The sequence below is a fragment of the Carassius gibelio genome, chromosome B15, assembly GCF_023724105.1.
Source record: "Carassius gibelio isolate Cgi1373 ecotype wild population from Czech Republic chromosome B15, carGib1.2-hapl.c, whole genome shotgun sequence".
Classification (NCBI taxonomy): Eukaryota; Metazoa; Chordata; class Actinopteri; order Cypriniformes; family Cyprinidae; genus Carassius; species Carassius gibelio.
Genome location: NC_068410.1, coordinates 19,017,158 through 19,030,895, shown reverse-complemented (window position 1 = coordinate 19,030,895; position 13,738 = coordinate 19,017,158). Strand labels below are relative to the sequence as shown.

The window sequence follows — 13,738 nt, the reverse complement described above, 5'->3', positions numbered from 1 at the left end:
GAGCTCGGAACTGGAAATACATCTATCTAGCACGAGTTCACGGGTGGGAAGTCACAGGTTTGACTGCTGTTCCAGTACACTTTCACTGGTAGAAGGTTGGAAAAACACGGGTTACGGGTTGCCTGGAACGCGGCATCAAACTAGGGACATCCAAAGCGCAAAGGCATTTTATGTTGGCATACTGCCTACGAGGCTACCAAGTCAATTTAAACAGACATCTTTGACCACTGCGCTCATCTCTTTGGCAGAGTCTCATGCATGACACGATACTCAAGTTCAACTTAAAAAAACAAAGCACAAAAAAAAAAACTGCACTGCACCTCGCAAAAAATTAATAAAATCAGTGTGACCATCCCCATTAAAAGTTTATTTTCTAGAATTTAAAGTCTACATATTATATATGAACATTTAGTGTATTCATATATATAATTTATTATTATTTTTATTTTACACATTGGAAATCATCCATAATTGAAAAAATTGGGCTTTAAGGGACTCTTGCTCTTTGAACTAGCCGTGAATTACTTGTAAAAGAACAACATACACACACACTGAAAATGTGCAACTCATAGGTTCTCTCCATGGTTTTCTGACCCAAGAAATATTGATTGAACTGCCCCCTTCATTGTCTGGCATATTGGCCAGGTCATTGTCTGCCATCTCTTTCTCATTTAGATACTTTTACTCCTCTCCACATAATACATGACAGGCTTTACCTCTATCCATCAGGAGAAAATCAAAGAAAAGGAAGAGAAGAGAGCATCAGTGACAGAGAATGACCTGTAACACCCAGTTCTCACTCAGGTCATCTGCCTTATCAGGCAATTGCACAACGTCTACATGATACATGCTAAGTAAATAAAGCGAAATTACAGACAGGAAACCTCAACCATCAATTTATGTGTGGAAACTGTCAATCCATCTGTTTTGCGATCAAGTACTGACTTTAGTGCAGTTGTTTTGGTACAGATATTAAATAAAAATTAAACGTATGCATTTAGCAGACGCTTTTATACAAACCGACTTACAGTGCATTCAGGCTATCAATTTTTACCTATCATGTGTTCCCTGGGAATCACACCCCCAACCTTGGGGCTTGATAAGGCAATGCTCTACCACTTGAGCTACAGGAACACTATAGATATGACTGGAGATATATCACACCAGCATGTTTATTAATAACTATTTTCTCATTAAACTCAAGGTGGACTCACCTTTTCCAGCAGGCTCCACAGTCACCTTCTCACTGATATTGCCCCGACCAGCTGTGGTAACGGCGGCTGCCCAGATCAAATACTGCTGACCCCGGGTCAGATGGGTGATTCTGTATATCAGCAGCTCAGGGTTGGCTTCATATTCACTGGGTGCCTGGAGAACCCATTGCAGAAGCACAAGTTACAAATGTGCCCAGAGCTGATAAAGGCAACAACATAAATTGTCTACTTTTATAGTCAGCTTTCTCTTTTACCTAGTTAGAATTTAAAATTGTAGGCGGGACTTATATATTCTATTCAGGAAACCTGTTTGAAAACAGTAATTATTATTTTAGTTGGTCATGCAAAGCTTTAAATTATTAAATTTATAGCTAGTTCCATGAGTAACAGTGTAGTAACATCTATAAAGGGTCCGCAATATTTTGGGGACAAAATCTTGTAATTTCATGAGCATGAGTTTTGCATGAGCATGAGTTTCAAAAGTTGCCTACACAGACTGTAAGTGCAGCAAAATCACATCAGCAGTTTGAAACCATTGTGGAATCTGTGTGAAGAAATCTTACTTTAATGTGACCAGCTTTAGTCATGTGAATTCAGAGCATTGAAATTCACACAAATCACTCTTACAGTACCAACATAAATTTGATATGTTAAACAACAATGTTGCTTGGTTTAAAAGTCACTTATGTGTAATATTTGCTTTATACATTAATAAATTATCGACAGTGACCTTTTTCTCCACAAAATTTCACACCTAAATTACAGATTCAGTTTTAAAGTATCACATTTATAACTTGTTTTACACAACAGAGCTGCACTTGCTAAAAATGTATGTGTATTTGCACAGAGAACGTTTTTGGCCTTGCTTTTGGCACCAGCTCTTATAAAAATGCTTTTTAAAGCTAAAAATGAAAGATGATGACTTGTTTTCATGCAGAATTTACACTGGATTCTTTAACGGTGAAGATGAATGTGTAACTCTTGGTGTGGCAGCACCTGGAGAAAATGATTATTCAAACACAATTCTTAGCTAAATAACATGCTAAGAGATTTCTGCTGCTTTTCTTTATGTGAGTGTAAAAGGCTGAACTATGTGTCTGCATGTGTGTTTGCGTCTATGTATGTGTGTGAGAGAGACCCAGGGGGCCTTACACAAGTAGATGAGAGGGTATAAAGACAATACCCCTAGACACACAAGATCAGTCAGCCTCAGATAACACTAACAATAGAGGCCGGCTAATGAGAGATATCTGCTGCTCACCTCAGCATGCATGAGACACACACACACACTCCATGATGAGTATTTCTATTATTATATCCACCTTTCATTGTAATGTGCAACAGAAACAACAATATACGCTGTGCACACACATAAATAACATGATGTTAGGCTGTGCTTCCAGCTCTCTGTAATTGTAGTGTGTTTAAGAGAGCCGTGTGTCTGCTGTCCAAACGAATGCTCATCACAGTGACTGTCTGCTGCCCACAGACATGCAAACACACACAGTGTCATTCCCACTGTTCACCCTGAATGCTGCCCTGCCATCATCCGTCATACCCCTCGGCCCTGATGCTTAACACATCCACACACACACACATAGTGTTGTTCTAGCAGCTCTTCTGAGGGGGCATTTGAACTGAAATGGAACCTCATAAGTGATTGATTTTTGGATGGCTTAAGCAGACAGTGTGATTATGGACACATAAGTTCCCCAGGTATACTTAGACCACTTTGGTTAGCCAACTTGGAAATAACTCTTTCCCTGCATGTGAATTTGCCTACTTCCATACAATATAGCAGGCGAAAAACTGCTAGTATCCATAGTATTGATGACCCGCTATTTCCGCTAAGATTGTGAAACGCATCAAACGGATACTTTAACGTTACAGTGAAAACATGACCGATGTAGTACGTCCAAATTATATTCATACTTAAGAGATTCATACTAGAAATTACTTAAACAGTCGCAAAGTAAGTTTTAGCAACTACTTTACAGTATGCGATTTCAGATGGAGCCTATCTACAAGATAGAGTTCATCAAAATGCATTCTTAGCTAGCCTTATTTGCAAACCCGTAAGACCTTCGTTCATCTTCAGAACAACAATTAAGATATTTTTGATAAAATCCGAGAGCTTTCTGAGCCTGCATAAACAGCAACACAACTGAAATGTTTAAGGCCCAGAAAGGTAGTTAGGACATCATTAAAATAGTCCATGTGACATCAGTGGTTCAACCTCTTTATTAAAAATACTTTACAAAAAATAATGTTCTTATGTAGAACCCTGATGCGCTTCACCTTGTTTGCAAGCAGAGGAAGATGCACACTATATATAAAACAGTCTTCATAAACATGATTATATTGTAAACATGGAGAATTTTTTGCAGAGCCTTACTTATTTGAACAGGAAGATACAGACGATGAGCTAAGGGTGTCAGAATATTCCTGCATCAGCAGCATCATCACATGCATACATCATGGTACTCCAGTGAACGCATCGAAGACAAAAAAAGGCCTCTCGTAGCTTCATAAAAATGTGATTGATGCACCACTGATGTCACATGGACTGTTTTAATGATGTCCTTACTGCCTTTCTGGGCCTTGAATATGGTATTTCTGTTGCTGTCTATGCAGGGCCAGAAAACACTCAAATTTCATCAAAAATATCTTAATTTGCGTTCCAAAGATGGTCTTTCGAGTTTGGAGGGACATAAGGGTGATAATTAATGACAGAATTTTCATTTTTTGGGTGAACTAACCCTACAATAATAATAATAAAAATAAAAATGTACATCACTCTCCATTTTTTGGGACAAATAGGTTTTATATATTTAGCTGCCTTGACATTTTAGGAAGGGGGTCCCTTACAAGTGATATTTGTGGGACATCAAAAAGTTTTCTTATAAGGCTGTGTTGGGAGTGTGTCTGAACCTTCTCTCCCTAGTTCATTTGGACCCCCCCCCCCCCTTCTCTGTCTGTGTATCTCAGCATGAATCAGGTACGGGAGGTGCAGACGGGAGGGGTGGGGCACTGTAACGGATATTAAAATATTCCTCCGGTGTGGAGATAGCAGTGATCCGGGGAGCGATAGAGGGAGATAATGAAAAGAGGAACAAAAGTACTCCCCGCACGCTGAGTCTGACCCCCCCACCTCCTTCTCTACACCCCCCCCCACTCACACTCATTTACATAGTAATCACCCCGTGCTCTGCGAGAGGCCGGAGAGAGAGAGAGAGAGGAGTGATTTGTGAATGAGCGAAAGAAAGGAAGAGAGTGAGAATGTGTATATCTGGACAGGTACATTAATTCAATGTGAGAGTACACAAATTACGTGTGTGTGTGTGTGTTTGTCGAAGAGGTGGTTATAAATGTGATCGAGCCTGTGGGATGTGTGTGTGTGTGTGTGTGTGTGCTGCCAGCTTGTTTCCTGCCCTCCCTGATGAACAGATGAGGTTGTCTAGGCAACGTGATGAGACGTAGATATGCAAATGAGACGGGAGGGTGAGCTTGCATGCACACACTGCAGTATGAGCCTCTCATTTACACACACACACACACACACATATCCTGCTGATACTGCAGCACAACCTCACACATGCACAGATTAAAAATACACTCGACACAAATAGACAAAATGGTGAAATAAACACTGATTTATACTTAGGATCGAGAAATATATATATATATATATACACACACACAATCTAAAATCCACACATACTGTGCCCACACCTATATGAAATAAAGCAAATACACAAATATTCACTTTCGTCTGATTCAACGAACACACAAATGCAAGCATGCCTTCTTTTGTAAACAAAAATACTCAACCAAGCATCACCAACACCAAAATCAATGTTTAAAACAAATTACCCCTTTTTGTCTCACCGGTTGGCCTGATCCAGGGCTGGAACAGTAAATTGTGTATTTTCGGATGATACCATTGGGCTTTATAGGGGGAAGCCAGGAAACCACCACACTGGTGGCAGAGGATGGCACAGCTTTAATGCCCGCTGGAGGACCAGGATCTAAAAGAAAAAAAATAAAAATAGAAAAAAATAGAGTATGAAAACTAGATAAATGTATGACAGAGGCATTGTGGGATTTACCACATTTCCCAGTGACCAAAAGGTAAAACGTATACGTAAAATGCTTTTAGGAAATGTAGTAACGATTTTGAGTAGTGCTGTCAAACGATTAATCTTGATTAATTGTAAACGTTTTTGCATATATGCGTATGTACTGTTTATATTTATGTATATATATATATATATATATATATATATATATATATATATATATATATATATATATAAATACACACACAAAGTATATATTCAAAAATATTTACATGTATATATTTGTACTCATATAATTAACATATATATTTAATATCTAAAAATAATATTTTTTTTCTGAAATATATGCATGTGTGTGTATTTATATATACATATACACAACAAACATACAAACCAAAACTTTTATATTGGTTGCAATTAATCGCAATTAATCATTTGACAACACTAACTTTTAGTTGAATAATCATTCGGAGGACACATTAGCATGGCCAAAAATGCGACCACATTGTTTTATCTTTTCATTAAATTGCAAAGAATATTTGCCGACCACTAAGTTTTGAGCTTTTGGTCAAAAGATCTGCTGCCGTTACAGAAAACTATGAATTGGTGGCACTCACAACAAATTTGCTAAGCAACATTAAACAACAGAAGATTAATATAGAACTGGCTTCCTTATCTCTGTAGAGTGGCCATATGCGCCGTTCATACGGGACACGTCCCGGACAGGATTTTTATATTACCTAAAACATCCAGAGCAGCTTGACCAATAACATGCAGGTATTGTACATAATCGACCAATCGTGGGGTTGCGTGTGAGAAGGTGAAATCTAGAGCAATGTTAAGCAATGTTTGTTCGTTTGATTGACTTGAACCTTTTGTGGGAGACCAAGGCTTTTTTTATTGCAGGATTGGCTCGAAATCCATTGAAACACCATCACACTTATGCCATTTTAGAAATAACCATCTAACTTTTGTGTGTCTACAATATTCAGGAAGACGTGGAGATTTAAGGAGGATTTGGGAAAAAAAATCATCATCATCATTGCTAGGGTTTAATCTAATGGGTCAATCCATGAGGGGGTTCAGGTCTTAAAATATGGTGACACAAACTGTTGTGATATTTTGTGGTATTAATGATGATTTAACAGCATGATTCCTTACTAGGAGCAGAAGGAAAATGGTCAAAACTATTGACCAAAAGTTCTGGTAGTGACACTATTGTGGTAGCCCCACTGACAAAGCGCATCACACAAATCTGTATACTCCTAAATCTAAATTCAATTAAATGAAAATGCATCTCTCTCACTCTCCAGCACCAAAACACCCCTTATTTCCCTCAACCCCTCTCAACCCCACCAAGGAAAAGAGGAGAGACAGAAAATGCATCTCTCTCACTCTCCAGCACCAAAACACCCCTTATTTCCCTCAACCCCTCTCAACCCCACCAAGGAAAAGAGGAGAGACAGATATCGCCCTAATCCTATCCCAACCAGTGTAAGCCCAAAATTAATGTCAGCTAATCCACAAAGAATAAATCCTCCTTGTGTTGGATGTTGGATCTGCTTTGAGACACATACCCAGAACCCCCCTCCTTCAGCGCCTTAATTCTCATTAAGTGTGCTAATACTATATAAGAGCCTAAATGTTGCCACAGTGACCGTATCCAGCAATCAAGCAATCCAGCATCATTCTAGACCTGGACCATGGCATGCAGCATTTGCCTCCAGCTAATGTGGTTTTGTGGCAAGATTTTATATCTGACAACCCCCCATCCCACCCACCCACCCAGACCTCATACACACAACACCCTTGAGCTTGAACAGAGTCTGGGTAAAGGAGAAGTGGCTTGCACATAATGTGGCTGTATGCTTGAATATGGGTCCACCACTGGCTGGGTTGAAATCTCATCGGAGGGTCACAATTATCTGTTATATAGATACATTTAGGTATATTTGTGGTCCAAAACCTAGTGAGCTGCCCATTAAAGGGATCCTAAATATGCTCATTAGAAAGTAACATTAATTTGTCCTTAAAGTCCCCTCAAAGGGCCACATTCTAAGACAAAATCATTCATAAAGGCAGTGGCAGTCCCAGAATGAACTACAATGCTGCAAGCTCAGGAAATATTATATATATATATATATATATATATATATATATATATATATATATATATATATATATATATATATATATATATATATATATATATATATATATCAATATTTTATTCAGCAAGAATGAATTAAATTGGGTAATTAAAAGGTGGCAGTAAAAATTTATATTAATGTTACGAAAGATTTAAATGTAAAAAATATATATTTTGAATCATAATATTCAAAATATTTGGATATTTTAAAATATTCAAATATCCTGCAAAAATATTTGGATCAAATATTTGCAACCTTGTTGAGCATAATATACTTATATCAAAATAATTAAAACGTCCCCCCAATCACAACAATTAAAATGTTAATGGACCTATATATAAATCTGAAAATTATCAATATAAGACCAATAAGATTTTAGCTTATCAGCATGCTAACATTAAACTCTGTTGGATCAAATTATGAGTCAAGACTTTTGTGGGCTGCATGAGAGAATTTACAGATGCCTTAGAAGTCAACTTGGGAACGGACAACAAGCTACATTCCCTATGTAGTGAACAGAGAACAAACCAGCTTACTATGTTTAGAATAAATGCTGCATTTTATTTTATTTTTTCTGCAAATAACTTGACATTCAATCAGTGGTCATGTGTACATGTGTGATGCGTGAACTTACGGTCTTCTCTGGTCTGTATGTAGAGTACGTTGCTGCGGACGCCATCTCCTGCCTGTGTGTAGGCAAGAACCTGAATGCTGTAGTTTGTGAACTTCTCCAAACCCTTCAGCTCCACCTGCTCACGAATGGTAGTGATGTTCTGCATCTCTCCCCATTCTGAGAGACGTGAAAAAATTGTAATGACTCTCCTTTTTTATTGCATTTTCATTTACTTCCTAATAACAGCACACAATTTGAACACATGAGGGAACACAGGAGAACCATGTTTTCACATTCCACTTACAAAAAAAGTACCGTGGTATTATGCAGAGGGATACTAAAATAGTCTGTTTCGCTGGACAAAGGGTTACTTGTCAGTGCTATAGCTATATTTAGCAGACAATGATATTTATGTCCAAATGCAAAACAAACAAAAAGTTAAAAGTTTTCCCATGGCTCTTCGGAGATGTTAAAATATTATTTATTTTTGGACATACACCATGGTAACAGCATGCTTTTTTGAAGAACCTTAAATCCTACTAAATACAATGCAGTAGGTACATATCAAAATATCATACAGTAGTTTTACCATCTGATATCGTTACTGTGCCAAGGTGCTGCCAAAGTAATTTTTTTTGTAAGTGACATAGCCGAATAAACACAAAAAGACCCATAGACTTGACTTTTACTCTCAATTCTGTTTGGTATAAATAATATACCCTTACCTTGTCATTACTTTCGCAATATTCAGAACATTTATGAACCATTTTTACATTTTTACAAGTTTTCTGTTTTTTAAGCTAATTTTATTTAGTAAACTTGTAAACAGTAAATACTCACTTTATATATTTATAAAAGACCACAACAACACACACACACACACACACACACACACACACACACATATGCCTGTCCCCCCACAAATATACACTCTGTGGGTTGGACTGGCCAGGATACATGGGCGGGCAGTAGGGGGCGCTCTACAGGGAGTGGGTCTATTGAGGGAGTAACAGTAATAGCGTATAATTACTCTGATTGAGCCTAAGGTTCTGGCCCCCACAGCACCCACCTCCATCGGGGTAGAGGGACCAGAACACCACACGGTAGCCCTTCAAAACCCCATTCAGGGTCATCCTTGGGGGCTCGGACCACGTGATCACCGCCTCGTCTGATGTCACCGTAATGGCCCGTACATTCTGGGGCGGCTGGCTAGGAACTGCGAGAGAAAAACGAGAGACGGTCACATAAAAGCAAAGGAAGCGGCAGGAAAATAATTCAGGCGCCAATGGAAACAAGATACAATAGGTGAAGTGGAAACCAAAAATTGCAGTGGAAGAGCACAATTACATTGATATAGTAAAATGACAGTAATATACTGCAATTGGAGCACTTGGTATGGCCCGAGAGCATCAACAACCTTGTAACTACACTCAAAATGGACAGAACAATCACATCCCAAAGCTAAAGAGAGAAGTGAAACGTTCCTGTTATCTCGATCTTGAGCTGTTTCACCTACTAAATGTGTTAGATTTTTTTTTTTCCGGATACGCCGCAAATGTGGCAGTGGTGATGTGCCAAATTGCATCTCTGAATAAATAATAGCACTATTGAGGGGACACAGAGCCTGTCTGTGTTACTTGCTGGGAGGGAAAAAAGCATGTGCGGGCGGCAGGATGAAAGGAGGAATAGAGGAGGGATGAAGCTGGCTTGGCTCTATGAGGGAGCAGCTGCAGCTGGCGCAGGAAAGAAGGAGTGAGTAAAGGAGATGGTGTGAGGAGGGAGGGAGGGAGGGAGAGCAGAGGAGAAATGATGGTATTTGTTTGAAGAGGCCTTAGGGTCTGACTCTGTCTGGCCCTGGTGGACCACACTAAAACTGCCATTTAGAGTAGAACGGCTTGACAGAACGCTCACGAGCACAACTCTCAATAAATCTTCAACACTGCCCACAAAACCCAAGCTCTCATGTGCTGTCTGGATCTGACACATAGAACAGGTATATTGGCATCTTGCTTCCCCCAGCCAAAATTACTTATTCACCCATGTGTCATTTCAAACAAGCTTGACTTTATGTCTTCCATAAAAGTTTTTTTTTTTTTTTTTTTTTTTTTTGTGAAGAATATCCTGGCTGTTTTGTCATTATAGTGAAAGTGTAATGTGAGTTGCCTGTATAATTTGTGCACTATATGTCTTCTGTCTAACAGTAGGCTTACTGAACAGTATGCGACAAACAGACAAAATTCAAGTCATAATGCACTGAAATTCTTGACATCCAACCCAAGTCATCTTGGCTCATTCATGAGAAAAGTAGCCATGTCTGATTCATGAACAAATCATTTGTTTGAGTCAGATCTTTTCAATGAATCATTCCAAAGAGGCCCCTGTGAAGCAAATTAAACCATCCATCTTTGGACCACTTTTCAATGATGCCCAGATAGATCAAACTGACATCATAGACCTGGCAGTGATGAAAGCCGCATGTGGTGTTGCTTCACGCCACCTACATTTGGGACAAAAAGTTGCTTGAACACACTGCAAAGACTATAGCTAACAGCCAACTTAGTTTATATGTTCTACACCTGCATGAGAGGAAATAACTCTCTGTACCAGCATGTAGAAGTAGTCTGTTTTTGTCATTCAAAAAGGAAAACTGGAAGAGCTAGGAAGGGTCTTCTGTGTTTGCCCTCTTGACTTTGTGTAATCACATCCCTTTTTTCATTTCTTGTGAAATCACATCAGTGTGATCTCTCTTGCCAATGGACTTCACTGCTGATTCAGTATTCTCAGTCATTCCAAATAGAGGCAACAGTGCATAACACACCACAAAAACAAGAATGACAACAACTTGACAACATCATTGGTCATTGGTTCATTTTTACTCTAGGTCAACTTTTGACCATTTTTTTCCAATTTAAACTGCATCAACAGTCACCAACCAACAGCAACAGACATGTTTGACTGGTGTCATTTAATCACGGTGTTGCCCCACGCCAGTGCTTGTTTTTGATGATTGGACATTTTGAACCTTGTTTGTCAGGTCTTGGAATGTCTGAGAAGTGATGTACTGCAATCTGTTGACTGTCTGCATTGCTCTGGGTCTGTCAGTGCAGTGTGAATTAGCCTTTAAAGAAGATGCAAGTGAAAACACATTCAAGTTGTAAATCGTTCTAGCTGGTCAGAAGTGGTCTGGATTGTCAACTGGTTGGATTACCAGGAAGTAGTAGTTTTTAATCTAATTTCTTTTTAGGATATTAGGGTTAGAAGAAAAGCTAAAACTTGATAAGAACACCACTGATGGAGGTAAAAACAAAGGCATCTAGAAAAAAAAAATGGAAGAGCTCAACAGTTGCACAAAAAGAACCCAGGAGCTTTCCAAAAATAAGAATGGAGAAGAAAGGCAGTGGGACAGAAGTGGGCGGAGGGGTGGAAGGGGAAGTTGGGAGATGGAGGGAGAGATAAATGAAAGGTGTTTTGAGAGCGAGTGAGAGAGGAGTGGGAGCTGAGAGTAGGGGAGTTGAAAGCCAGAGAGAGGGATCTGGAGGAAAGATGAAAAGAGAGAGGGGGAGACAATGCGCTCAGCTGCAGATAATTAGACTGGGAGGAAAAGCAGTGGATCAGGGAGAGGGGCCTCGGCAGACAGGCTAATTATAATTATTTTTTCCTATGCTTGTTGTTATTACTATTATCCTTAACAGCATCAATATCACTGAAAGTGACACACATGTGGATGAGGGCCATGGGCCAGAGTTGCCCTGTACTCACAACTCACAAAAAAGATAAATCCTCAGAGCATGATGGCTAGATAGATAGATAGTGTATTTTATTACCATCCTCAAGTGTTGTGGCATTGATCTCAGAGCTGGAAGGTCCTGTTCCGGCTCGGTTGAATGCCTGGACCACCACACCATACTGAGCAAACTTCTTCAAGTTATCCAGGGTGTACACCTCACTGTCACCTGTGGCTTTCATCTCCACTATACTGTACTGTCCATTACTGCCCGGTCCATTCTCCCTATAACCAATCTGATAGCCACGGATCACTCCATTCTGTAGCTCTTTCTTAGGTGCCTAAGTGGAGTGAAAAGAAAATGACATATAGTATGAAGTGAATCTAAAACTCTAAAGCCTATGTCTTCAACCCTGCTTGTGGTGGGGGGCAACCTTCTTCAGCAAACCTGGCCTGTGATTTTTTCAAGTGATCCTGAAGACCTCAATTAGCTGGTTCTGCTGTTTTTGATTAGGGTCATAGCTAAACTCTGAAGGACAGTAGGTCCCAATGAGCAGGGTTGAAGACACTGGGTCTAAAGTCCAAAGAATAGCAAGTTTAGGAGTCACAGACATACCTTCCAGGTGACACGGATACTTTGAGAGGTCATTGGCTGTAAAATCACATCCATGGGTGGCCCATCAGGAGCTGTTAAAAGAGAATCACATCATATAAGAAGAATATTAAAGGAATAAAAAATGTTGTCACCTCGAAGTCATATCAAACCTGCATGACTTTCTTTTTTTCTGTGAGACACAATAGGAGACATTTTGAATGATATCCTTTTCGGTACAATGACAGGGGACCAGTACTTTTAAGCTTAGGAAAGGGTATAAAAGCACCATAAAAGAATAATACAAGTGCCCTATATTATTCAAGTGCTATATTCCAATTATTTTAATTCCTATGATAGATGGTGTGAGAAACAGACTCAAATGTACTGATAATCTCACCCTTCCAGTGAACTTTCAATCATTGTGATCAAAACATTGAGTCAGTGAGAACTCGAAACCAGATCAGTACATTACTGTGGTAAAGAGTGACCAGGAAATTATTCAAAAATTAACATCTTGTGTTCCACAGAAAAGAAGTAAGTACAGGTATGGAACTTCATGAGGGTGAGCAGATGATGCCAGATCAGGGGTGGAAGACGTACGTGCTTCCTCTGTGCTGATGGTCAGCTCTTTGCTGGCTTGACTGCGTCCAATCTTGTTGTAGGAGTACATGCGAATGCTGTACACGGACGCCGGGTGGAGCTCCACTATATTGGCCTGGTTGTTAGTGGGGGAGATCTTACGTGTGGCATGTTTCAGCTCCCACGGGTCTACAACAAGGACAAAACAACACGGATACATTACTACATCACACTTCCACCCAGGCTGTTCTGGAACATTGTGTTAGGACTGTTTACAGTTCAAATCATACGGATTGGAAAAACCAGCGATGCACTGAAAACTAGGACGAACATAGATGTACAAACAGCAAATAAGGCAATACACCCAAGTCGCAATGCTGCTGAAATCCGTTCACATCCCATTCATCTTCTCGCAGCCAGAGCTTGTTCGCTACATATTCTTCTGACAACAAATACATTTTTAATACACCCTCACAATGTAATTCATCCAAGCTTGAAATGGAAACAAAGCAATGCCGCACCGGATTTGTTCTTGTACTCTATGTCGTAACTGGTGATGATACTGTTGCCGTCGAACCGTTGCGTCCACCTCAGGTTCATGCTTCGATCTTTGACCTCTCGAACCTCCAGCTCTGGGGGGTCAGGGGGTTCTGCCAACAAAACAAGTGGAAATAGTCTTCAAACAGACGGAGAAGATTGAGACAGAGAGAGAGGCTGAAGAGTAAGAGGTGGCTTGGGGCCAGGAGGTAAATTATTGATTTTGTGTCTCTAGATAAAGAGTATC

General features: G+C 39.6%; 1 protein-coding gene across 8 annotated transcripts in view; it reads right to left on the bottom strand.

The window, feature by feature from the left end:
- Positions 1-13,738, bottom strand: part of LOC127972510 (cell adhesion molecule DSCAML1) — a 135,838-nt gene that overhangs the window by 14,183 nt on the left and 107,917 nt on the right. For 3 of the 8 annotated variants that reach the window (XM_052576055.1, XM_052576053.1, XM_052576054.1), the window contains exons 14-21: positions 13,476-13,604; positions 12,976-13,143; positions 12,397-12,467; positions 11,881-12,121; positions 9,087-9,272; positions 8,078-8,233; positions 5,088-5,242; positions 1,215-1,368 (exon numbers count right to left, since the gene is read on the bottom strand). In XM_052576055.1, coding sequence (XP_052432015.1) covers positions 1,215-1,368; positions 5,088-5,242; positions 8,078-8,233; positions 9,087-9,272; positions 11,881-12,121; positions 12,397-12,467; positions 12,976-13,143; positions 13,476-13,604 — 1,260 coding nt within the window. The remainder of the gene's footprint in view (positions 1-1,214; positions 1,369-5,087; positions 5,243-8,077; positions 8,234-9,086; positions 9,273-11,880; positions 12,122-12,396; positions 12,468-12,975; positions 13,144-13,475; positions 13,605-13,738) is intronic. The other 5 variants (XM_052576056.1, XM_052576061.1, XM_052576058.1 and 2 more) reach the window with 3 other exon arrangements.